This window comes from Motacilla alba, chromosome 3 (assembly GCF_015832195.1).
Source record: "Motacilla alba alba isolate MOTALB_02 chromosome 3, Motacilla_alba_V1.0_pri, whole genome shotgun sequence".
In the NCBI taxonomy this organism is placed as follows: Eukaryota; Metazoa; Chordata; class Aves; order Passeriformes; family Motacillidae; genus Motacilla; species Motacilla alba.
The window spans coordinates 105,015,362-105,041,014 of record NC_052018.1 but is presented as its reverse complement, the minus strand read 5'-3'; the positions used below and the strand labels follow the sequence as shown (position 1 = coordinate 105,041,014).

At 57.7% G+C, this 25,653-nt stretch overlaps 1 protein-coding gene across 6 annotated transcripts; it reads right to left on the bottom strand.

The window, feature by feature from the left end:
- Positions 1-1,554: 1,554 nt before the first annotated feature.
- Positions 1,555-23,408, bottom strand: CUL9 (cullin 9). 6 transcript variants are annotated; one of them, XM_038133290.1, is made up of 42 exons: positions 23,191-23,406; positions 22,889-22,950; positions 21,214-21,837; positions 20,272-20,426; positions 19,385-19,903; positions 19,123-19,258; positions 18,728-18,918; positions 17,888-18,266; positions 17,474-17,675; positions 17,035-17,242; positions 16,744-16,937; positions 16,387-16,604; positions 16,010-16,241; positions 15,513-15,618; positions 14,978-15,205; positions 14,725-14,815; positions 14,486-14,657; positions 14,214-14,319; positions 13,965-14,060; positions 13,700-13,875; positions 13,051-13,184; positions 12,795-12,971; positions 12,451-12,566; positions 11,835-12,017; positions 11,331-11,488; positions 10,821-11,031; positions 10,560-10,725; positions 10,292-10,437; positions 9,994-10,111; positions 9,362-9,558; positions 9,019-9,278; positions 8,578-8,941; positions 8,149-8,289; positions 6,387-6,551; positions 6,122-6,285; positions 5,894-5,987; positions 5,628-5,702; positions 5,036-5,146; positions 3,633-3,750; positions 3,154-3,287; positions 2,899-2,990; positions 1,556-2,495 (listed from the first exon to the last, which is right to left on the bottom strand). In XM_038133290.1, exons 3-42 carry the CDS (start codon positions 21,821-21,823, stop codon positions 2,300-2,302), a joined length of 7,539 nt encoding a protein of 2,512 aa, XP_037989218.1. In that variant the 5' UTR covers positions 21,824-21,837; positions 22,889-22,950; positions 23,191-23,406; the 3' UTR covers positions 1,556-2,299. The 6 variants fall into 6 exon arrangements, with proteins under 6 accessions (XP_037989216.1, XP_037989219.1, XP_037989217.1 ...); XM_038133294.1 differs by having other exon boundaries at positions 17,888-18,257; XM_038133288.1 differs by having other exon boundaries at positions 1,555-2,495; positions 8,578-9,278; positions 9,362-9,487; positions 23,191-23,407.
- Positions 23,409-25,653: the final 2,245 nt, after the last annotated feature.

Below are 25,653 nucleotides of genomic sequence, written 5' to 3'. Positions count from 1 at the left end.
TGAAAGAAGGGCTTGTTTGCCCAGCTGCAGGCTGGCAGGAGATGCTGTTCCAGCCGGGAGCTGCAGATGTCAGGATTGAACTGCAGACTCCGGTCCGACCAGCGCTCCCTGCTCTCCCAACCAGCAAATGCCTGCAGCCGAAGGACCAAGGTACACGCAGCACCGTGTAGGTGAGACTGGGAATACCATGCTCAAAGCTTGCTTTGGAGGTGTAAAACCCCTCCTGAAAAAAAATTATTTTCCTCCACAAATGCAGAGCCAATGCTGGTACCACAGGGGGTGCCCCGAAGGTGATGTGCCCCACCTCCTTCCACACACAGAAGAGTAAAAAAATGTATAGAGAAAGGCACCAAAGTTAATCAAAGTCTTCTGAGCAGCCTCTGGTTGAGGAATCCTTAAATATATAAGGTTATCTTAGTCTGGAGAAGAGCTGCTTATGATGATGTTAGAGAGCAGGTGCATAAAAAAAGACCGTTCATTGTCCTGTACTGGAAGAGCCAGGAGCAGCAGATAAATCTCTTGCTGGTGTGTTCAAATGGGCTGGATAAGGTACTGCTTTCCATGGCCTGGGATGGCAGGGCTCATCTCTCTGAGGTGCTGGGGCTGCCAAACCTTTGCAGAGCTTTGAAAAGCGATGGAGCAGCTTCATAGAGAGGAATCAATCAGGGGGTACCACACTCAAAGGCATCCCCTCCTGTTCATGAGGAAATTAGTTCCAGGCATTAAACCCTCCCCAGGGTCTGCTGCTGGAGTCAGGAGACTTTCAGCTGGCCTGATCCAGCACTTTGGAGGGCCTGGCCTGGGGATCAGTTTAGGGGATGCTGTGAGCTGCTCAGCTTTCAATTTCAGAAGTCCTCTTCCAGGAGAAAACTCGAGCTGTGACCCAGCTACATTGCATGAGCTCTGAGGCTAGAAGATTAGAAAATGTACTTATAAAAAATTATCTCTTTTTGACCTCTAAGCGGGTTTTGAAGGGGGAAAGGTGGGATTCCTGGGTTGGGGTTTCCAAAATCATAAGATGGCAGCATTGCACTGTGTTCTTAAGCCTCTTAGTTGCTCCCTGTCCAGCATCCCATAAGAACCCCACATCTCCTCCAGATGATATCCAAGGCCTAAGAGCCCTGTATCTCAAAAAAAAAAACCCAAATCACCCCTCAAGCCCTGACAGCAGTCCCACATATGCCTTTTGCTGGGCACCAGACATCACCACCTCCATCAGCATGCATGGATCCTGTCTTGCACCCAGTCCCAGAAACACCAGCCCCACTACTCTCTATGGCGTGGTCCCCTGCCCTCTTTCTCATCGCTCCCCACATCCTCTCACTGTTCCCTGAACTGCCCAGGAAGGAAAAGGCACTTTGCAGGGCAGACTGTGTGGTCTGAGTGAGGATTCCAAACCCAACTCATTTGTAATTTGTAGCTAATTTCACAAATAACTTCTAGGATAAGCACATCCAGGTCACATCCTCACTTTCAGATATCCTGCTCTCCCTCCACTCCCCTGTTCCCCACAGACAAGGCTTGTGCTAGAAGAAAACTGTTTATTATTTTAAACAGAACTCTTTTTCAACCCTTGTTCCTCAGGGTTTAATTTTTTTTTGCAAAGATACAGTATTATCTCAACAACCTCTGCATATATATATATGTATATAAAATATATGTGTGTGCATATATTTATAAACTTAAACAATCCTGCAAACTTGTGTCACTTATAGTAGCCCTCCCTGCTTCATAACAGAGAAGAAAACTCCAACAAAGGGCAAAAATGCAGCTCCTCTCAACCAGAGGAACCGAACCACATCCATCTGTGGCTGGAGAAAATCCCACCAGCTCCAGCTGGGAGGCTTTGAGTGTAAATGCATCTTTTTACAGCATTTCTAGACACTGGCCATTGCTAGACAGTGCTGTGCTGGGACATGTGCCACCCTCCCCTGTGCCCAGCCCTTGGGGACAGCACACCAAGGACAAGGAGCAGCCCCTTAACAGGTGGCAAGTGGTCCTTACTCTGCAGGTGGGCTTTCTAACTCAATTAAATACCTACAGGCAGAACTGGAGACAGGGGAAAAAGGCAAGGAGATGTCTTTCTGAGAGAGGTGGCCACAGTAACACAGACCAACTGTCCAGAGCATATTCCTGCATATTCAAGAGTCACTGAGCAAGAAACCTCCCAGAGGATATATTTTGTTCCATCTGAGAGCTCCTCCCTGCCTTTGAGGAAAAACAGTAACGCAAACTGGTTGAGAAAAAGTAGAGGCAGAGGTCCAAGGTGGCAAGGCTGGGTGACAGAACACTTCTAGTGCTAGCTACGATAGCTATCATTATCATCAAAGTAAGAATCACAATCTGAATCATTATCAATCATAAAGTTGTCTTCATCAAGGTCATCATCATCGTCATCATAGTCTTCCTGCCACTGTGGATCATACTCCTCATCTTCAACCTCCTTGCCACCTTCATCTGTGTTGGGGGAGTCACACACGAGGATACGTTTTTGCCTGTTGAGAAGGAGAGCATAAAAGCAGAGCCTTGCTGTGACCATCAGCTGGGATCCAGCCACACAACACCCTACTGTCATTGTCTCAGCATCCCCAGCCAAAGAAACTCAGGAGAGTCCAGGGAGAGCAACTTCCATAACTGAGTCTGCCAGTGATGGAGCTTTCTTGATCATAGCTGCATACAAGCAGAGGTTTTGCTCATTTCCCTACACCACTACATCACTTAAATTGTTACCTCAGGGGGAGGAAGCAATTTAACCACAAAACCACAAAACAGAAGGCAAGTAATCAGTGTTTGTCATTCACTCTTTTGTATGTCAGTGAGCACAGGAGAAAACTCTGCTCACCTGCTTTTTGTCTGCACTCACTCACCTTCCCCCGTTACCCCACTAAGAAAACTCACCCTGCACATGCAAGGGCTGAAGCAGGCACATTTGCAAGTTTCAACTTTCTCTGAACAGCATCTCCTGAAGTCTGGAGCCCAACATGGAAATCCTGTTAGCAGGAAAGAACAGCCAAGAGACAGAAACAGTATGTAATTTGTGCTGCAAACCCCTACCCTGCACACACACAATCCTGAGTCTATCCCCTCAGCTATCAAGCCCTTTAGTTTGCCCACAAGAGCAAGACAAGCCACGAACAGCCACATGGCCTTCACCTGCGTGGAGTGCCAGAGAATTGCAAAGAGACGCTGCTTGATTTGCCGCACCAACTCCAAACCCGTGTGGAAGTGCTCTGCTTTCAGGAGCTGAAGAGAAGTGGCCAGGTCCTGGTACTGCAGCAAGGTTTCCTCTGCAATTCAAGGCCAACAAAGTCATGCTGCATCCCACACTCTTGAGTAGAGACCAAGTCCTTGGCTCTGATAATAAAGCCAGCCATAGCTGCTTAGATTTCCAGTGCAAATGCATCCTTCTTTCAGAACAGAACATGTTGCTCATTACTGCATCAATCTCCACTGGCAGCCCAACTGCTCCAGTGGACTTCCTCAGAAATGACATCAAGCCGGCAAGGACTGGACTGGGAGAAATGAGGCCAGCTGGGTGTTGGTATATATGCTATCACCCCACCACCGAGCTGCTGCTCTTTGACTACTGCTAGAAATGCTAGTCACAACTTCAAAGAGGCTGCAGGACTTACCCAGAAGGATCTGCAGAGCATTTGTGAGCAGCTCCAGGCTCTCGGTCTGCTGTTCCACAATATCCATGCTCTCAGTGTCCTGGTTATAGTAGCTGTACACACAGGAGTAGGCCAGCACCTGGAAAAGTACAGATCATCTTGTTAAGCACCCTCCTTCAGCTTCAGAGTGGGCAAGAAGGGAGCGGCATCAAACCCCTCCAGACCTCAATATTACCAGCAGCCTCTGGCCTGTGGCCATAGCCCAGTGACCCATTATGACAAGCGACAGCAGTGCCAGGCTAACTCCAGCTACTGGCAGGATTGGAAATGAATGTGCAATTATTTTACATTGCAGTCTAAAATAACTGATTTTTCCCACCTGCAAACCATCACAAGAACACAGACTGTAAATGCATAACAAGTGTGACTGACCAGCAGGCAAAGAGTCGAACCCATCAGCACACAGGACTAGGAAATGCTGGGCAGCCCAGGCTGAACTAAAGTGGCAGTGAACAAAGAGAATGGAGCCCAAAGGGAAGCAGGCATGGTGCTGTACAGCACCAGGAGCCCACAACAAAGGCATTTCAACAGGTGGCAAACTCCAGTCATGAATTAATGACCCCTAAAGCCATACAGGCACCCAGGAGGGAATGAGATCATTGTTTCCATTTAAAGAAATGAGCCAGAAAATTCAGTAGCAGCAGCAACAAGCAGCAGTGATATGTACCCCAGAAAACTCAGGGGCTACCACACTGAGAAGACAAAAATAGAGTCAGGCACCCATGTCCCACATGCCTCTCTCAAAATCAAGCCTACCTGCAAAACCAAGGTGTATATGCAAAGTCAGTACTGCAAAGGCAATTCCCACCTCCTGCCAATGTTTCAGAGCAGGACAGAGCAGGCATTACAGACCTAAGGTGTCAACGGCTTACTGCACACACACAGTGGCTGCACCACAAATCCTTTTTAATGTGGCTATGAGGACATGCAGTGGGTAACTCACTGCTTCCAAAATATCTATAGTTCATGAAATGAAGTTAAGAAAAGAAAATCATAGCACAAGCATCAAGAGGAACTTCCTGACTGTAACACAGCATCAGGAGAGCTTTCAAAGTACCTACACTGGGAGAATGGACCAAACCCAGTGGATGAAAACCCTAAATATTGACTTTGTGTTGATTCCATGGTGTCAACTTGAGCTGAGCTCCAAATCCTATGACCTTACTGTCAGGAACACTGCAAACAGAGCTCAACTCAGACTAAAAGCAGGGAAGGGCAGACATGAGCTCTTCCCATGTCCTGATGCTATTCCTCCCCTTAAGCTTTCTCTGTCTCCTCTTTTTTGGAGAAGAACAAGGCTGGTGTCTCCTCACACCAGCAGAATTAAGTCTAAACCTCAGCAAGATTATATTATCCAGCCTTACCTTCCGTGCCTGTTCTAGCACCTTGCAGGCATCAAGAACAAAGGTCAAGTTCCTAATTTTTGGCATCTCTCTGATGGAAGAAATGCTGTTCCTCAGACTTACAGCAAATTCCTACAAAAACCAAAGGAGGGGGGAAAAAGTCAATGTCACAGTCAAGCTCCACAAGATTGAAAAAAACAGCACCTTCCACACAAATAATTGCTAAGCATTCTGAAGTGCCATCCCAGAAGATGCAGGCAGCAGAAGAGGGTTTAATGCATCCAACTGTGACATTTCTACTGTGCCATCACTTCAACCTTTTACAGCATCTCAGCTCTGAGCAGAGCTCAGCCTTCAGTCACCATTGCTTCCAACTCCTGCACCACTCTGAGCCCCTCAACACCACAGGTCAGGTGCTCAGTTTCCACAGCAGACTGGATAGAAGAAAGGAGCCAAGGACTGCTCCTTAATGTCAGAACCAGGGCAAAATGATCATCAAGTGATCCCAGCCTGGATGTGAAGCCTGCTTCTAAGCAGAGAAGACACTGACACAACAGAAAGTCACCAGGGCTGAGCAGCAGTCAGCATCTGCAAAGGAAGGAGGAGGCCTTACCCTTGCGTGGTGATGAAAGGTGCATCTCTCGTTGTAATCCTGGAAACGCTTCTCCTGCCAAGCTGCTTTACTCACCTGAAAGGAAAGGTACAGGAACTTGTAGCAATTTCCCTCGAGTACCAGGGGCTACCTGGAAATGCCAGTATTACTGGCAAATTCACAAAGTCCAGAGTAAAGGGCCCAAGTGGAGATCCCTACCATCTCTGAGAGGCTACAGGGGTCTCTGAACACAAGCATGAACCAAGGAGATAGAGCAAACCACTCACCATAGCAGAGCAGTTGTAATAATCCTTGTGATTCGGCCTCCAGGGCTTGAGGCAGCGCCAGCAGAAGCCATGATTACACTTTGCACATGTCATACTGCAGAAGGACAATGGGAATCGCTCAGTCCTGACATCCACTTGCAGACAGTTCCTGACAGTGCTCCCCTGCACCACAGCCAGGGACTGTGCCACCCAGTCACAACACAGTAAAAAACAAAACTGAATACTCACTGCAGGCACCCCTCATTTTTCTCTATTTGAGCTTGGCAGTTTGGGCAGTGCTTTGAAATGAGCTTAGCCAGGTGCTTGCTTTGGGCTTCACTTGTCATTCCCTCATAGTATCCATCATCATCCACCCACCGAGACATGTGGCTGCAGCTGGCAGGATAATGGGCCTGAGAGACAGAGAAAGACAATCAGCCAACCACCCAAAAGCAGAAGGGTGTGTGCCAAACCTAAGACAGTACATACAGCCTGTGATCCAGCTCAGCCTCACCTCTGGGAAGTTGCAGTTGAAGCAGGATATCCAGGAGCACTTGGAACAGGCTGCTCCATAACCAAGTCCATCCTTAAGGAGGATCTGATCACAGCCCTGAGGGTTGGTGCACCATGTCAGGTTGGAGCAACACTCAACGTAGCGTCTGAGGAGGGCTTTTTCATACTGTAATGAGAAGCCAGGAAAGAGATTTAAGCCTGAGAAACTGCATGGTTAGGCCTTAAAAGCAGTGTCTGGTGCTCTGGGCTATGCATCTCACCAAACAGCTGCTCACAACAAAACAGCACTCAGTCAGTTTACCCCTCCATTCCTTTTGTGTTCATTTTTCTATCCCCACCATGTCATATCTGGAAGCTGTTGCATTTCACAGGATTGCTGAGGTTGGAAGGCATTTCTGGAAACAAAACCTGGTTCAACCTCTCCAGCTTAAAGCAGGATTGCTCAGGACTGTGTCCAGTTGGATTCTGAATATACCAAAGCACAGAGACTACAAACCTCTCTGCCCAAACTGGTACCATGTTTCACTACCCTTACTATTGGAAAAAAAACCCCAACCCCAACAAACAGTTTTCTTATGTTTAAATACAATTCCAGCATTAGATCTTCATACAGTAATCTAGTTATTTTGAGCTCAGGATTGGACAAGAGACCTCCACAGATTACTGCAACCCAAAATATTCTATGACTGTGTGTGTGACTCTGCATCAGACATTAACACTCCAGCCACACCACTTAGTGAGCAAAAGGAAAACATAACATTTCAGTGAGAGCATCAGAGCAACTTGTTAAAATTAGCTGCTATTTATGTCAACCTGCAATAATTATTTCTTTTTATAAAACAGTCACAGCAACAGGCTACTAAATCCTGCTTTCAGACAGGTGTGACTATGGGATTTGCAAAGGCAGTAAGGACTAACTGTCCAGATACATGCATTAATTCTCCAAACACTTTGTATAAAAAACAAGCCAAAAGATACAACTGTGAAACAACAAAGCAGTGGAAAAGAGACTGTTCTGCCCAGCAGTTAACAAAAAGAGTCTGTCATGTGACAGCTACAGCTCTGCCATTAGGCGGGGAGGGCATTCAGCCCTAAAAACTGAAAGAACAGAAAGAGTAGCTTCTGCTTTAGAACAAGCATCTACTGCTGTAGCCTGATGACCAGGCAGTAAGGTAAGCAGAGCTCAGAAAGCCTGGTTTAGATATGTCTGTAGACTCACACAGAGTGAAAATTAAGTCTGATGTGGGAATTCCTGCCATCTTCACAAAAACCTGAACTGCTCAAAGCCAGAGACTGATGGAAGAGAAAGGACACAGGGGTCACTGCTGCAGCAGTAAAATGCAATTGCTCATGTTTTCATTTGGCCTTTACTGTTATTAGTAGTAGTGGTAGTAGTAGCTTTATTAGTATTATTATTTAATTGCTTCCAGCACACCAGAGTAGAGGATACTTGTCATGAGCTGCTACCATGGCTCTCACCTAGTCCTGAACTAATGATGTCCCTGAAATGTTGCTTTCTAGAGATATATTTAGAGGAAACACCACTGGCTCTTTTGTTGATGTTATGCTTTCCTGAACAGGTGGCATTGACCATAATCAGAGAAAACAGAAAATAATCAGAGAAAACAAAATCTGGCCGGCCACTATTATCACGCTGCCAGTCTTGGTAACAGGAAGGGGAAAAGCAGCAACAAAATTATCTGACAGTGCTGACCAAAATGTAAGAGAGCTTGGACACCCAGAAGCCACCCGTCCTGCTTCACCTTGGCTATGATGTCCTCGGAGGACACGATGGAGTAGATGAAGGCTGTGGTGGGCTGAGCACGGCACTCGGATATGGGACAGGTGCAGTTGACAACCATGTTCTGCTCAATGCGAGTTGTGAGATATTCCCTCCAACAGGGCTGTCAGGGCACAAGAGCAGAGATCAGACCTAAGCAGGGCCATGGGACCCTGGAAGCCCTCCCCATCTAGCACCCCACAGATCACGGGTTAGTACCCCAAAGCACAAAAGTGGGAATAGACAAACCAGGGAGTGAAGGATCACAACAACAACAAAAAAGTCAGCTGAGAAAAGAGAATGTATGAGCTCTGAAAAATCCCCTGATAACACTTTCAAAGAACAGCTGCTCCAAGTAGACAGCAGCAATTGCCTGTCAAATAGCAGGAACCAAAGGCCCCAGGACCTTCACCTTGCAACAGTAGTGCATGCAGCAAAGGGTTGGTGGCTTCTCAGTGGGACACAGCTGGTTCACACAGACTGGGCAGTGGGTTCCAGGGCTTGGGGGAGGCTGGACATCCTGCACTTGCAGCCCTGAGGAGATGAGCAGGGCCTCACGGTTCTCCACATAGCACTGGATCAGGAAATCCACATTCCACCTACAGTGCATGAGGAGGTGCCGAGCAACATCATCTGGTATGCTCAGAGTATCCTGGACCTGCTGTACTGTCTGGTTCATGAGCAGCTTTGCCTCCTCTGGACTGAGCGTGTGCCCCATTGGCACCTGCAGCATTGCCATGAGATATTCCTCCACCCTGTCTGTGCCAGGATTCCGCCTGACATGAAGAAATGTGCCATATTCACACAGGGTGGAGATGCACACCCCTCCACACCTGGTGACATGCAACCCTACCAATGCAGGCTGTCTCTGCCGTCCTCCTCCAGAGATGCCTGGGCTGACCTGCACTGGAAAGTCATCTGTGCTTGGCCGCCAAGAGGTGCTGTGGATTCTGCAGAGATGTATTCCAAGACATGCGGCCTCCCCTCCTGGCGCCGCAGATAGCCCTGGTTCAGCAGGTGCAGGATGCAGGACAGCACGTCCACGCTGTGGCAGCAGAAGCTCAGGAACTGCACCCCTGGGCCCAACTCGCCCTTCTGACAGGCATCGATCACCTACGGCAGCAAGGGAGCCCCAGTGCAGTGGCCGCAGCCCCCACGCAGCCCCCGGGCCCCCTGTGCCCCCTCCAGCCCCGTACCCTGAACACCAGGTTGTCGATGTGCAGCTGCTTCTCCACCTTGAGGATGCGGGTGATGAGGCAGCACAGGACGTTCCTCTTCCTTTCCAGGGCGCTCACCTCGGCCCTCTCTGTCCGCAGGTACCTCTGCTGGGGCAGCAGCCTCAGCTGGCGGCCGGAGCTCTGGGCCAGGGCTGCCTGGTTCAGCCGCAGTGCACCTGCAGCCAGCACCCAACCCAGGCTCAGCCAAGCTTGAGCCGGGCCCTGAAGGAGCCCCAGGGCACGCGTGTGGCTGGGGAACCCAAGCTGGGCCTCCTGCGGCTGCTCCTGGCACCGCTGGCCACCCCAGCCCTGTCCCCCACATGTGGCCCCAAGCCACAGCCACACACGCGGCCCCTGGCCCCGCCCCAAGCCCACACACAGACCGAGACCCCCCACCCACCCACCCACGCTGAGCCAGGCCCCGAGCCCCAGCCCACACATCACCCCCAGCCCTACACTGGCCTCAGGCTCCACCCTGACACACACACCTGAGCACCAACATGTGGACACAGCCCCCTCACCAGCCCTACGAGCTCCTGCACCCCCAAAGTCCAGCACCCCCTCGGGGCTCAGGCCAGCCCCTCCCCTGGCTGCCCCAGCCCCACACTCACCCCCTGGAGCGCAGCTCCCCACCAGGACGCCCTGGCCGTGGGTCAGCGGCGTCAGCGCGTGGTGCACCAGGTCAGCAGGGAGCCCCGTAGCCTGCAGCAGGGCCTCCACGGCCACCTCCTGCAGCATAGGGGGCGAGGGCAATGGCCAAGCCTCGCTGGCCACAGCCCCGCCTAAGAATGGGGTCCCGTGCCCCAAACAGCGCTGGAGACCCCTCTACCAGAAGGGAAGGGAGGACACGGCCCTGCCATGCTCCAGCCTCCACCGCCTCCCTGGCCCCAGCGTGGCTCCGGCCCCTACCTGGGCGCTGTTGAAGCACAGCAGGATGTACATCTGCAGCGTGGACACGTGCAGAACGCAGTCTCCAAACTGCAGCTCGGCGTGGCCCAGCCACGTCCACTGCAGCCGACGGGGCTTCGTGCACTCCCAGCCCAGCTGGCTCTGGCCTGCCAGGGACAGGGTCAGGGACAGGGACGGGGACCAGCCCTGCCAGGCACTTCTGGCCCACCACCACTTGCGCCCGAGCTGCCCTCGAGGGGCTGGGGACAGCCCCGGCCACAGCACTCACTCTGCCGGCAGAAGTCAGCAAACTCATCCAGTGGAGAGCTCAGCACTGCCGGGAAAAACCTCCCAGGGTTATCCATGAAACAGAGCGGGGAAACAGGCCAGCAGCACGGGGACAGGGCCAGCACCTTCACCTCTGGCACATCTGCCACTGCGGCTGCTCCCAGCACCTGGGCACAGGGGCACGAGGGCAGCTCAATCAGCTCCGGGATCCCACGAGGAGAGCCGGCGGCCTCTGGCCTCCCCACGCTCCCGTCCCTCTCACCTCGTCCAGGCCCGTGTCCAGCTCCAGCAGCCGCTTATCCTGCTCCTGCAGCTGGAAGAGGCAGAACTGCCGCTGGAGCTTCTCCGACTCGGCCAAGTTGCTCAGCATATCTTGGGGAAAGCGGCTGGGGAAGCACAGCCCGATCTGCTCCACGATGCCTTCTTCCAGCCAAGATGGCCCTTGCGTCAGGAGCCGGTCCCCCAGGTAGTGCCTGCCACGGCCACCAGCTTCAGTCAGGGCTGGGCCCGAGCCCTGTGGCCATCAGCCACCCACCGGGAGACAGCCACAGGCCCAACCCCGGCCTCACCCCACGGCACACGGGCCTGGCAGCACACTCTGTCCCCAGCAGGGAATGTGATTCCAAACACTGGCAGCACCCACGGGCCCTCCACACTCCATGATCCCGTAAAAGCAAAGCAGGAGCACCACTGCCACTGCAGGCCAAGCTCCCCCAGCACACCAGGCCACGCCGCAGCAGCCCCCGGTTCTGGGGAGACTCAGCAGCCTCACCTGTAGAAGTGTTCAAAGGTGTGGGCAAACTCCAGGCCACTGAAGACGACAAAGGGCTCCAGGAACTGCTGCAGCCGCTCCAGAGGCCCCGTGCTGCCCGCAGCCCTGCGGAGCTCCTGGATCTGCACGTCAAGGTAGCGGGCAAACTGCTCGCTCACCTGCAAGGGACAGGGCTGGCTGCAGACAGGACTCAGCAGGTGCCCACGGGACTGGGCTGGGCGAATGTCCCTGCAGGGAGCAGCCGGGAAATTCTGGCACTGCCGGGCAGGGGCCGAGGGTGCCCAGGCACCGGCCCAAGGCCGGAGTGTGCCAGGGCCGGGCCCACGCTGGGATGAGCGCCACGCACCTGAGCTGGGCACCATCCGGGGTGCCAGGGCAGAGCTCTGTGGCTCGGGGGGGAACAGGACACCACCCACCCAGAGCCTGCCCCGGTGCCGCGGGCCAGGGCAGCTCCCCGGCCCCTGCCCAGGGCCACGGCACCGGGGCCGCGCTCCCTCGACTCACGTGCAGGGCGGTCAGGAAGGAGAGCTGCAGCAAAGCCCCCGCAAAGCCCTGGCCCAGGGCCAGCACAAAGGCGGCCTGCTGCCCAAAGAGCTCCTCGGTGGCCCCGCGCAGGCGCTGGTACAGCCGGCAGTAGCGCTCCGCGAGGTCCGGCGCCTGCCCCGCCGCCTCCAGGAACCGCTGCACCTGCGGGAGCAGCGCAAGGGCTGAGCCCGCAGCAGGATGCGCCCCTGGGAACATCCCAGCCCTGCCCTGCCCACACCAGCTGCCTGCCTCCCCGGGACTCGGGCCCCGCTGCTGCTGCTGCTGCAGGGCTGCCACAGTGGCAGCGCAGCTCTGAGGGCTGGCCAGGGGCTGTGGGGGCACTACGGAGACACAGCAGCGGCCCAGCAGGAAATAACAGCCCGACACCGCACCCGTCTCCTGGCCTGGCTGACACTCGAGCCGGGCCAGGGTGGCAAGCGCAGCACGGCGGTCCCCAGATTGCTCCAGGCTCTGTGGAGGCCAGGTACAGCCCTGTGCCTTCCCCATGCTCCCAGGGCACTGCCAGACCTCACCCCCTGCTCCAACCACCCAGGGAAGGTCCCACACTCCCCCCAGTCAGCCCTCCAAGCTCTACCTGCTGCTGCACCACGCCACGCCAGCACTGTGAGATTCCCCATAGGCCTCTCGACTTCTCCACCGGGACCTTTGCCGTCCTGGCCGGCACCTCCTTGTTCTTCCCCTCCTTCCCACCTGCCAAGGGTCAACCTCAGGCTCAGTGTGGCTCCATGGGCAGGCCCCGCACTGACCTGCCACAGCAAGGCTGAGGGGACGCTGGGGAAGCACGGCCGCTGTTGGGGCATGACCACAAGCCTTCCCCGGCTCAGGAGCCTCTGTGCCACGGGATGATCCCCAGAGGAGCCCCATGGCCACAGCCTGGCACTCTGGAGCAGCCCCACGGCAGGGCAGCCCCTGGCTCACCAGCTGCTCTGGTCTCCTCTGGCTCGGGGCCGCCGGGGTCCACATGCACCAGGAGCTGGGTCAGGCGCCGCACGCAGGAACCAAAGGCAGCCCTGCGTCCCGTGGCACGGCAGGGCAGCTCCACGCTCTCCAGGTACTCACTCAGCAGCCAGGCCAGGGGACTGACACCATCAGGGTCTGCGAGGCCAACCAGACTCAGAGCCAGGTGCCTCTGCCCGGGGCACGGCACGGCTGGGTCCCGGAGAGCGCAGGCTACCTGGGCTGGTGATGCTCTGCACCAAGGGGTTCACCAGGGCCTCCCAGAACGTCCTGCCCAGTGCCCGGGCTGCCTCCTCGTCGGGAAGGAAGCGGTTGGCAAAGCCCTGCTCGTGCTGCAGCGCCCGGTTCAGTCTGCAACAGCCACCGGGCAGCGCTCGGTGCCAAGCGCCGGAGAACTCCCATGGGAAAGCAGAGCGCAGTGCTGGCTCCCTGCTCTGCCCTTTGCCAAGGCACGATGGCTCGCTGCCCCCACTAGTCCCCAGCAGCCAGGGAGGGCCCCTTGCTGTCCCCGGGGCCTGCCCCCAATGGCCCTTGGGGCCCTCACGGCCCCTGCCAAACGGGGGCTGTGCAGTGCCTGTGGCCACGAGATCCTGCTGTGCCTGGCCAACCTCTGTCAGTGCGTGCCAGCCCCCAGGGGACCAGCATCCTGCTCTGGGGGGTTAGCCCAGCTTCAACCCACATGACCCAAGGTGGCCCTGGCCAGGAAGGACCACTGGTGGCCAGAAGAAGCAAGGGCCCCTCCTATCCAGGTGGCACAGCCAGCCGCTCCTTTCCCAGCCCTGCAGTCCCCTCACAGGCTGCCAGCCATGTACCCCCCGGGCCCTGGGACACTAGGGATGCGATGGCACAGCCAGGACACGACTCACCTGCCAAAGAGCTGCAGCAGCCGCCCCCGGTCTCGGCAGATCTCCTGGCTCCAGGCATGAGCCCGAGCAGTGCAGGAGAGGAACGTCCGCCGGCACAGCTGCTCCCTGAAGATGGGCCAGAAGGTGGGCTTGGGACCCAGCACCTCGATGCCACGCACACGTGTGTCAATGCCACCCTAGGCGACAGCGGGACCCTCAGTTCCTCAGGCTCGGCCCCGACATCGCACACTGCCCGCCCCCAGGCCCAGCCCCTGCTCCCCCCTACCTGCTGGCACCGCTTCACCCGGATCTGGATGACGGGCCAGAAGCGGGTCATGTTCTCCAGCAGGATCACTCTGCTGTCCGAGGGCAGGATGCTCACCTGCAGGGAGCCACTGAGCCCTCAGCGTGACAGGCAGCCCAAGGAGGCTCCCACGGCACAGCTCCTGCCATTCCCACCTCCCCGGGCCTCACACCACAGCCAGACCTCCGCGGGCACAGCGAGGAGCAGCCCGCCACTCCCACGGGGACTCACCGCATTGAGCTCCGTCCTGATGGTGGCAGGGCTGTCCCCGCCCAGCACCACCACCCGCGATGGCATATAGCTGGAGTCCTCGCTGGCCACCAGCATGCTCAGCTCCCTGCAGCACAGCAAACGCGGGGCTGCCCAGCCATCCCCGCCTCCCTGCCCTCGCCCTGACGGCACCACGCCCGGCCGGCCACGGCCTGCTGGCCCCAGGACGGGGCCACTGTGGCAGGGCTGGCACAGATCCCCAGAGCCCTCTCCTCCACACAGCCCTGCCCCACCTGATCACCACTCCACACTGCATGTGCACAGTGATGAAGTGGGAGCCCGTGCTGCCGTTCGACTCCCAGTAGGTCTTGGGGTTCCTGTCCATGAGCTTGCTGGCCTGGTGCGAGTTGGAAGAGACCTGCACCTTCTCCCAACACTTGTCCTCCTTCACCTCCATGCTGGAGCCTGTGGGCAGAGCGCATGGAGCTTCCAGACACCAAGCCTGGGCTCAGCTCCCCCTGCCTGCACTCACCTTGGCACAGGTTGTGCAGGAAGACATCAAAGAAGGGGATGCTGATGGGCTGGTGGCTCCGGCGGTGCTCCTCAATCTGTCCCAGGACCAGCTGTGCGATGGGGCAAGGCTCTTACCAGGGGCCCCAGGTCCTCCTCCCCTCAGCCCCCGCAGGGCTGTGCCAGGCACAGAGCACAAGGCCGCCCCTCAGCAGCAGGGACAGCCTGATGCCCCAAAGCCAAATCCCCAGGCAGCCGTGCCTCCCCAGGCCCACCTGGATGCAGCCAGCCAAGATGCTGCTCGTCAGCTTCTTGTAGAGGCCGGCGTACTTCTCACACTCCGTCACCAGCTCCAGCAGGGCCGGCGCCAACGACGGGACCGTGCTGTGCTTTTCCAGGGCCTTGGACAGGGCCTCGTGGGTGCCCACGTGGCACATCACCACCACACAGTCCTTGCTGGCACTGCCCAGGCGGTGCAGGAAGCCAACGACCTCCTGCAGCACCTACTGAGACGCAGCCGTGAGCAGACGGGGCACTGCTGGCAACTCCCCGGGGCCCCCAGCAGCCGCAGCTGCTGCTCCATTCCCCTCATCCCAACCCCGCCAGCACCCACCAGAGCCTGGCCAGGCACTGCCACACTGGGCATGTGGCCACCAGGACACGGACGCGGCCTGGACAGCCGCTCCCCACCTCTCCCAGTGCCTCGGACACAAGGCCAGGCTGCCACCAGCGGGGCCCTGCTTGCCCAGCCCAGCTGAGGCACGGCCAGCACAGCCACCCTGCCTGCCACGAGTCCCGGGACTCCCTCACCTCCCAACTGCTGCTGTGGGTGATCAGGAAGGACACGCAGGGCTCCACGCACTCATGCCAGGGCAGCACATCCTCCTGGTAACTGTCCAGGAACTTGTTCAGGATCCTGGGTGACAGGGGGGGCCTGCTCAGGCCACGACACAGGGACAGCAGTGCTACAGGCAGCCCTGCTTCCCTGCCCCACCTGGAAGGCACCTCTCAGGGCCTGGGAACCAAGGCTCCCCTGGCACCTTGCACACCCCACCGGCACCCAGGCACATCCTCTGCTGCCCCTGCACGTCCCCACCAGCACCAGGCACAGCTGCTGTGTCCCCACGTGGCCCTGTGCCCCAGGACACACCAATCGGGACCTGCCTACGTGCTGGGGTGAGCCTGCCCCCGGTGAAGAACACCCCACCAGGACCCACAAACATGCACTGGGTCTCCTCAGCGTGACTCCCAGCACTCACACACCTGACGAGGGGGTCCCAGACCCCCCTCAGTCACCCTGCACCCACCTGAGGATGCTCAGGCTCACGGCCTTCTCTGTCCCCAGCAGCTCCAAGCTGCGCAGCAACAGCCTGAAGCAGCTGTGGTCCTGCAGCAGCTGGGCCACCTGGCCAGAGCAAACAGAGCCTTCACTGCACAGCTGCCGCTCCAGGGCCACCACCACCTCCTTGGACAGGACGCCATCGTCCACGCCACCCAGCAGCATCTGCACGCCCTTCGCGTCCAGCAGGACCTCTCTGCCTGCCATGACAAGGACACTGAGCCCAGCCCAAGGCACTCACCGGAGTGGCAGCAGCCCCTCACGGTGCTCTGCCCTGTCGGGCCAGGCAGCCCCGCCCGTGGCACCCGCGGGGCCGTGGCACGGGCAGGGTGGGCAGCGCGGTACCTGCTGCCTCCGGGCCCAGGGGCAGCCCGTGCTCTGCCAGGCGATTGATGGCGCTGAGGGCCAGCACTGCCTGGGGGCAGCCGCTGCTCTGCCCGGCCCTCCAGCAGCTCTGCAGCACCGCCAGGAGATCGCAGTTCGCCAGCTGCTCCGCCAGGCCCCGGTGCCCATCCATCAGCACGTTCACCACCAGCAGGCCGTTCTGCACCCCTGAGGAGCCCCTGCAGGGACACGGCCGTGCCACTCTCCTCTCCCGGGCACAGAGCCTCCCCTGCACCCACAAGCCACCTGCCCGCCCTGCCCGTCCTTCCCCCTGCAGATTCCCCCCAACCTCAGCCGCTCTCCACGCTCTGCTCCTACCCTGGGACCCTCTGCATGGTGCTCAGGGCAGCAGGGATGCTGCTCAGCAGGCTGGCAGAGCCCTTGCTGGAGGCAGAGCCGATGCTGGCAAAGATCTCCCGCATCATCTGCGCATCGCCGTGGTTCCAGGGCAAGCACTTCCCGCCGGCGCCTCCCGGCTCAGCGTCCGCAGCTCCCACCAGCACCTTCAGGGCCTGCGAGGACGAGAGCGGCGCGCAGGCAGCGGCCCCTCCACCCCGCCCGGGGCGGCCCGCGCTGCCCTGCCCGCCCCGGCATCCCCCGGGCACTCACCGCCAGCCCGGCCTGCTGCACCAGGGCGGAGCAGCCGTGCTGCTGCATGCAGGCCAGCACGGCCCGCACGCCGCCCTCCGTGGCAAAGGCCACGCGCCACTTGTAGCGGGCCAGCAGCACGGCCAGCAGCCGCAGCGTCACCGCCACCAGCGCCTTCTCTGCCACCTCCGTGCTCAGCAGCTCCACCGACACCTGCACCAGCTTCTCCCTGCATGGGACAGGACACCTCAGGCAGAGCCTCCTTGGGCCCTGACAGCCACCTCCTTCCTGCCCACACTGCAGCCGGGACAAAGGGACACAAAATCCACCTTTCCTCTCGCACATACCACCCTTCACGCTCCGCTGCCACCTCCCGCTCTTCCAGCCCGGCACCCTCCCCCGCCCTGCCCACAGGGCCCTCCCCAGGCAGTAGGAGGGGTGTGCACCACCCAGCACTCACCCGGCACTCCCGATGCCCAGCCCGCCCTGGGCCGTGCCGACTTGCTGCTCCGACTCGGGCTCCTCCTCCAGCATCTTCAGGATGTGCTTGAGCCCAGCTAAGCGCAGCCCCAGCGCCGAGCTGCTGCTCTGGATCACCTCCACCACAGCTGCAACCTTGGCCAGCGAGCCGCTCTCGCTCAGCCCCTTGGAGCCGCCCAGCGCTGCCCGGAGGGACGGAGGCGTCAGGGCAGCGGTGACACCTCCAGCAGCTCCCAGGGTGCCACGCACCCACGCACCCAGCACCCACGGGCACCCCTGCTTCAGGCAGCCCTGGCTGCGTGGCCCCCACGCCCTGTCCAGAGCCTTCCCCTGTGGAGGCAGCAGTGCCGCTGCCAGCACCGCGCCTGCGCCCCAGCGTGTGGCAGGACATTACCTTGGCTCTGCTCCTCCGTCACCTCTGGCAAGAACAGCCCTTCCCTCTCCAACAGCTCGCTGAACAGCTCGGAATCCGACTTCAGAGTCACACCGCGGCCTTGGGCCGGCCCTGGGGCTGCAGAAAGGTTTCCCTCCGCTGTCTTGGCCATCATGCCTTCAGGGCCGGTGCTCCTCTCACCCTCTGAGGACACTGCGGTGCTCCCTCCACCATGCTGCTCTGCTCCCCTCCCAAGGAAGTGTCTGGCGTAGACACGGGAGCCACGCAGGTCACGCAGAGAGCTGCCCTGGCACCGCTCCTCCAGGACCTGCAGCACCTTCTGGGCCAGCTCCACAGGTACCGACAGCTGCATCAGGGCTTCTTCATCCACCTCCGACAGCCGCGCCCATGGGGACAAGTTAATCTCGGGCTCGCCACGCACCCCACACCCCTTGTGGCGGCCACTGCCACAACCGACAGCAAGGCTGCACCGCCAGAGGTGCCCAGGGCCACTCCCCACTGCCACCCTCCCCTGCCTGTCCCCAGCCCAACTCCCACCAGCCCACACCTCCCACCCGTGCTCACCACCCAACCGCAACCGGCAAAATGACCCCACGGCCTCGCCGCGCCTGCCCAAACCTTGCTGGACAGTCACTCTTCCAGTCAGGGGACACTGCCTTTCCTCTCATCTCCACGCGCTGCTCTGCTGGGCCAAGCTCTCCAAGCCTTCTCTGTCCCCACTCACCCTCCCATTTCTGCCCCACTCAGGCTGTCCCTGCACTGCTCACACTTGCCATCTCCTCCCCTAATGCTCCCTTTGCTCCTCCCTCCCATTTCCCTGCTGCAGGCACTGGCCCCTACCTGCTCTCCCTGGTGCTGCTGGATGAGACAGGTGATCTCTTTCTGCTCCTGTGCTTCCAGCTTCCTCACAAAGAAGAGCAGCTCCCACCATTCAGCGCGGCTCAGGGTGTCTGCAGCCCTGGGCAGCCGCTGCCCCAGGTAAGGCAGGGAGTACAGCCCCCCCAAGGGCTTGCACAGCAATGGCTGTGGACCTGCAGGGGAGCAGAGCGAGGAAGGGCGCTGTCAGCTCTGCCAACTCCCCATCCTCTGCTGCACGCTCCTCATTCCCCACGGAAAGAACTCATGCTGGGCAGGAGAGGTCCCCACCATACCACAGCTTGCTGGGAGAAAGGAAGGTGACAGGAGGGCACTGGGAGAGTTGGAACACGCTTGAAGGAGACCGACGGGCGGCTCACCTGCTCTCAGTCCATGGTTTCGTGTCAGGCTGTTCACCTTCTCCTGGCCCTCAAGCTCCTTTTGTTCTGAAGGGCCAATGATCTCGACCATGTGCCAGTGAACCCAGTACGTACTGCCCAGAGCTTGCCAGTACACCTGAGGAGGAGAGCCCAGCACACACCCAGCTGGCAGAAGGCAAACCCAACCCCACTGTCCCCACGCAAGGCTGCACGGGAGAGCAGACAAGCCCCCTGGCAGCGCCTGCTGCCCCAGCAGCGATACCTGCACCGGGGGCACGCCGTCATTGCTGCGGCAGAAGTCGCCCTCGTCGCCGGCGCTGATCTGCTCGTAGTCCTCGAGCATGCGCACCCTCATGCCGCTCACCAGCGTGGCCTGCACGTACTCCGCGTAGCTGCTGCGGCTCGGGAAGGCCGAGCGCCTCTTGAAGGTCACGGGCTCCTTTGCTGGGGACGCGGGGGCCACTTCGGCAGCGGTCCCGGCCGGGGTCTTGTGCTGGAAGATGGAGCGGGCACGGCCAGGCCGCAGGTCCCGCCGGGGCAGCGGCTCTGCCTCGTGCCCGTGGCTCCAGCCCATCGCGCGCACCAGCTCCGAGATGAGGTTTGCCATGGCCATGCTGAACTCAAACTCCTGCTTCACACGGCTCCTCTCCTCAGGGACAGGGCTGGGCACAGCACAGCCCTGCTGCTCCTCTCCCTGCTCCACGCCGCTGCTCAGCTTGTCCAGGAGAGAAGTCACACACAGGTAGCGCTTCACCAGGACAAACAGCTGCTTCCCAGGGATCTGCAACAGGCACAGCTCTCACACTCAGCCTGCAGAGCACCTCCAGCCCCCAGCTCTCTCTCAGCCACCAGCTCATTCCCAGGCAGGCTCCCGTGAGAGCTCCGGACCAGCTGGCAGCAGCACAGACCTCTGAGCCCACCCTCCCCTCCCCGCTCGCAGACCAGCCTCTCCAGGTGCCTCTGCACCACCCCCAGCCTCTCACCAGGCCCAGGCCCTGAGCCAGCTCTCCCAGCAGCCACTCCCGCCCACCTGCCCACCTGCAGCTCCCCTCTTGTCCCAGACAAGGGTGCCAGCCCTGGCCCCCACTCCCACCCCTCCTGGCGCCTCACGCCCCGCAGGCCCAGGGCGGGTGGCGGGTCTGTCACCACCTGCGGCAGGTGAATCCCCTCGAAGGACATGCGGTGCTCTGCAGAGGACGTGATCTCAGCAAACAGCTCCAGCAAGGTGCAGCGACTGTCAAAGTCCATGTGCTGCTCAATGCCATCCTGCTGGCTCAGGGACAGCAGGACATAGGCCCAGATTCCTGCAACAACAACAAAAACTCTTCAGGCCCCAGAAAGACAACCTTCACCCCACCTCCCTGCTGAGAGACAGAGCTGCAGGGAAGGAACAGCTTTGCTGCTCGCTGTCACCTGATCCACGCTCTGTCCCCTCCTCTGGAGTGACAGCATTTTGCTCCACGGTGTCTTTTTTCTACCCCTAAAACTGAGAGATTCTCACAAAGTAGCAACCCCAAATAACTGATTCCAGAACAGGGTCCCAGGGAAGAAAAGAAGTCAAGTTTTAACCTGAATCAGCCCCTCATCTGCCCCACTTCAGAGCTGCATGAACTCGGGCACTAGGACAGGGAAAGCCGGATCTCCCGTGGGATACACCACAACCAGCAACCTTCCAGCTGCACCCAAGCCTCATCGGGCACTTCCAAGCCATGGCAGCCCCTCTTAAATGAGGACTAGCCTCTATCCAGGGCCTGAGGAAAGGTTCCCTGCCAAGAATAGGCCAGAGACTTTCCAACTGACAGCTTGGAGCACAGTCATTCCACACTCTGCCAATCTCCTTGGCCTAAGTCCTCCTAAGAGTTAATCAGCATCCCAGCTCAGAAACTTGGCAGGGGAAAGAGTTTCAAACTCCAAGAGCAGTCCAGACAACAGCAACTATGGAAGTCCGGAAAATCCAGACTTATTCTTCCCCTTTTGCCAAGAAGCCCCGAGCCATGCTGCTTCCCAGGCATCTCGCCCCTCCCGAAGGCCTGGCACCCCTCAGCTGCCCAGCAACCCCTCCCCAGTGGCGCTGAGCAGCAGCAGCCCCACCTGCATCATGAGCACCCAGAGCGCGCAGCATCTCGCCGGCACCGCGGCGGATCCGCTTCTCCCTGTGGCACAGCATGGCCGTCAGCAGCTCCAGGGCTCCCGCTTCCCTGAAGGCGCCCGCCAGGGAGCCGATGCTGGCGTAGGCGCCCAGCACGTGCACCGTGCTCAGGATGGAGCACTCGGGGCTCCCGGCCTCGGCCACCTGGCGCCGGGCTCGCTGCACCAGGCTCCTGACATCGGCCTTCATCTCCAGCAGCGACGCTTCGTCCAGCGAGGCTTCGTCCAGCGGGACGACCGCGGCCAAGGGCCCGGGCGCCTTCTCCTCCTTCAGCCGCGGCCCTTCCGGCCTCCTGTGGCCCAGCAGCGCCGGGCAGCTGGCGCTGACCTCTTCTGCAGACATCCACAGGGAGATGTTCTCTGCCTTGGTCTCTCCAGAGGCGGCACTGCTGCCTCCCGCTGCTCTCTCTTCCAAGCTCACAACGCTCCACCGGACCAGGTATTCCGGCCGGTCGTCGTGGCCTCGCCGCTGCCGGAGCAGCTTCTCTGGGTGGGCCTGCAGTTTGGGCCCCAGCTGCACAAGCAGGGTGCCACTGTGCTTCTCATTCACCATGGCGGCAGATGTGTCTGCAGAGACAGAGGGGAAGCAGGGTCAAGCTTTTATTTCTGAGCTGCACGCTGGGGAAAAGTGTGAGCCAGCACTGACAGTGGAAATGGTCATGGTACAGCTTTGATCCTGAGATCCTACAGCCAGAATAAACCTTTGTAGGAAAACCCACTTTGCAGAGGCTCACATTCCCCTTCCAAGAAAATAAGACGGCTTTTCATAAACAAAACCAGTTCCAAGCGTTGCTGGCCCACAAAAGAGGTTCTCCTCAATAAGGAAACTAACAGAAAACATGAAGGCAAAATAGGCCCTTTTACAAGACAGCAAATAATGACAAGAGATTTTAGTCCTGTTTGCATCCCTGCCACTGTCCACAACATGACCCTCACAAGCTGCTGCTTTTGCACTTCTGTCTTCTCTCTTCCTATTTACCATCTGTAATTGTTCAGAGTGTGAGTTTACCTAGAGCTCAGGGTATTCTCACCGTGCATGGGGACCTTCACGTCACCAGGTCCTGAAGAAAATAATGAGCAGTTTCTCAGATCTACTTCATACACATCAGATAAGGTCCACAACCTGAAAGTCTCTCAGTATTTCCTCCTCGCCCTCTTCTCAAATTTCTTTGCCTTTACAATGCTTCATCAATGGACAAATTCCACAGAACTAAAAGATTTCTACTTTCTGTTACCTGGCCATTCTGCATCTTGGGACCACAAAGAAGACACAGTGCTTCTCTGCTTTCATCCATGCAAAAAGCAGCATGGAAATAATTTGCTGTCCAACACTGAGTGCCAGCAATCAGCAAGCCAGCTGCAGACAAAACCAGGGACTGAGTTCACACAGGATTCCAGATCAGGCTGATAGGAAGGAGCTCAGCCAGGTGGCAGTGGGAAATGCTCCTACCACTTACACACACTGGCAAGAGAAGCAGTGAAGCAAGATACCAGAGAAACAGTCAATCCATGTTTAACCAAAGAAGACACTAACCATCAAAGACTATGACAAGCACATTGAAAACATTTTCCAGGTGCAGAGAGAAGCAGCCTGAACACCCAAGACATATATACTTACCTTCGATTGTGCTGCCTTCCTTGGAATTTGCAGCATGCCAGGTGGGAATCTTCTTGCAGCCTCTGTAATAAAAAGACCAAGTTATTCTCTTGTGCTTTGTAGCAGTGTTTAGGTGCCACAACACAAGCCAATGAGTTGTTTTCCTTAAATGACTTTGTACAGCGCACACACACACACACACACACACACACACACACACACAGAGAACAGCCCGCACCGACGTGCTTGGAACACACGGGCTTTCCCCCGGGCCGCCCCGGACAGCCCGGCGAGCCGCCCCCTACGCCGGGCCCTTCGCTCACCGTTATCCCGCTGTCCTCGGAGCCACGGCGAGCCGGGCAGGGCACAGCCGGGCCCAGCGCCGGTACGCGGGGAGCCGACTCACCCCCGAAGCGGGAGGAGGAAGCGGCCCCTGAGGCGCCGGCCCGACCCTGCCCGCGGCCCCGGAGCGGCCCCGGGAGGCGCCACCGGGAGCCGCCGGAAACAGCGCGCAGCTTCCGCGCCCCCTACGGGAGGCGGCGAGGGACACGGGAGTGGCGGGAGCTGCGCGTTCCGCGCCCGCGCGCCGCAGTGTCCCCGCCGTGTCCCCGCCGTCCCTCAGAACCCCAGGATGGGTCAGGTTGGAAGAGACCACCGTAGGTCATCTGCTCCTGCTCAAGCAGGGCCATCGCAGAGCACATGGCACAGGATAGTGTCCAAACGGCTCGTAAATGTCCCCAGTGAGGGAGACTGCACAACCTCTCAGGGCAATCTGTCCGGTGCTCGGGCACTGCACAGGGAAGTTCTTCCTCATGTTCAGGTGGAACTTCCTGAGCCTCAGCTCCTGCCCGTTGCCTCTTGTCCCATTCCCGGCACCCCGAGCAGAGCCGGGTCCATGCTCTGGCCCCTCCCTGCAGGCACTGGCAGACATTGATGAGGTTCCTCTCAGTGTATCTGAGCAGGCCCAGCTCCCCCAGCCTCTCCTCAGGACTGAGGGGCTCCAGTCCCTTCATCATCCTTGTCACCCTCTGCTGGACCCTCTCCAGGAGCTCCACGTCTCTCTTGTCCTGAGGACCCCAGAAGTGGGCACGGCACTCCGGACTGGCCTCACCAGGGCTGAGCAGAGGGGCAGGATCACCTCCCTGGACCTGCTGGCAATGCTGTTCCTAATGCAGCCCAGGATTCCATTGGGAATGTGCCACGAGAGTGCTGCTGGCTGCCCCACAGGGTCCCTCAGTTCCAGGCCTGAGCTGGCACCTGAGCCTGTCTGTGGCCGTGGGTCACAAAGCTGCTGTCCCCCCACACCAGGAACGGTGGTGAGCAGTGCAAAAAGATGGAAGTTTGGAACATCTTCTGATTCCCCTGGCTAATGTTAGAAAGGAGAACAAATGGAAGTTACGAGCTGAAGAAGGCATCTGCTAGAGCGAGCTGCTTTTTGGTAAGGTGGTAATGCTCTGCTGTGTGTTGGTACCATTCCTCTGGTGATTAATTTTCTTCATCAAGGGCTGCAGCACGATGGGTGGCAGGAAGGCTAAAAGCATGTCATGTCAGCACTAATATTATTACTGCAAATGCACCATTAATTAAGAATTACAGCGCAGCAATGTCAGGCCTCTGGCCCTGGGGTGGTTCCAGCCCTGCACCCGCCCTCCATCCTCCCTGTTGACTTCAGTGGCAGCTGCGCTGGCTCCCGGCAGGTTTGGGGCTCTGAGACTGCCCTGTTCTCCCTGTTGCTGGAGAGCCAGTTGAAGCCAGCTGCACACGAGTTTGGCCGGTTTCCAGCTCCTTTCCAGCTCTGGTGTCACACTGATCTGAAATGCCCATACCATAAAATCTAAATTCTTATCCTGTGCCCATACTGCCCTTCCTTGGGGTGTAAGTTTCTATCAATCTGATAAGATTTGTTTTAAATTATAAACAGTCATTAAAATAATCAGTTAACTGGATGAGACTTTGCTTTCTTATTTGATCCTGGAGCAACTTGTATGTGCCCAACCTAATTTCTACCCTCACTACTAATGAAATGGATTAGACAATTTCCATGTTTTACAATAGCAATCAGCAATTAATCCAAACAATATAATTGCAATTAATTACAGGCTGGATAAAACAGTGCAGTGCTGCATCTGTTTGTGGAGACCATTCTCTAAACCTGTGGCACCAATAGTGGATTGTAAAGGTTTGTGTTTCCAAGCCACACTCTTGATTTCTCTGTTTAGTACATACGATCTGTGTTGATGCCATTGATACTTTCTTTCCAGAATCCCATGGATGGTCTTGAAATCTCTGTTGTTCAATTAATATGTCATTTTCCTTCCCCGTTCACTACCAAGACATCTTGCTTGTGACAAGGAGAGGTTTTCTGTGGTATTCACATGGCCTGCTTATGTCTTTGCTCCGATGGTCTCCACACCGTGCTTACTAAGTCTTTTATCCTAAAAATAAAGATACATATCTGTGGTATCTTGCTCCATGGTGTGTAAGTGACAGTGCACAGGTGATGTGGGATTGCTTGTGCTGAAAGGGTGCCTGTAGTGTTGAACCACGAGCCACGCCTGTGTAGGCACAGGGCTGAAAGTGAGCTTGTGCTGTCAAAGTGAGGCACATCACCTCCTAATGGGGAAAGAGCCATTTCCGCTGTCTTTTGCTCCGAAGCACTTTTGTACAATCCTCTTCCCTCCTGAGGGAGGGGTTTTCCCCAAACTGCGCTTTTACCAGTGCTCAGCTTTCCTCATACCATACTGGCATCTGCCTGATGCTATGGAGGGGCCAGCAGCTGCATTTTT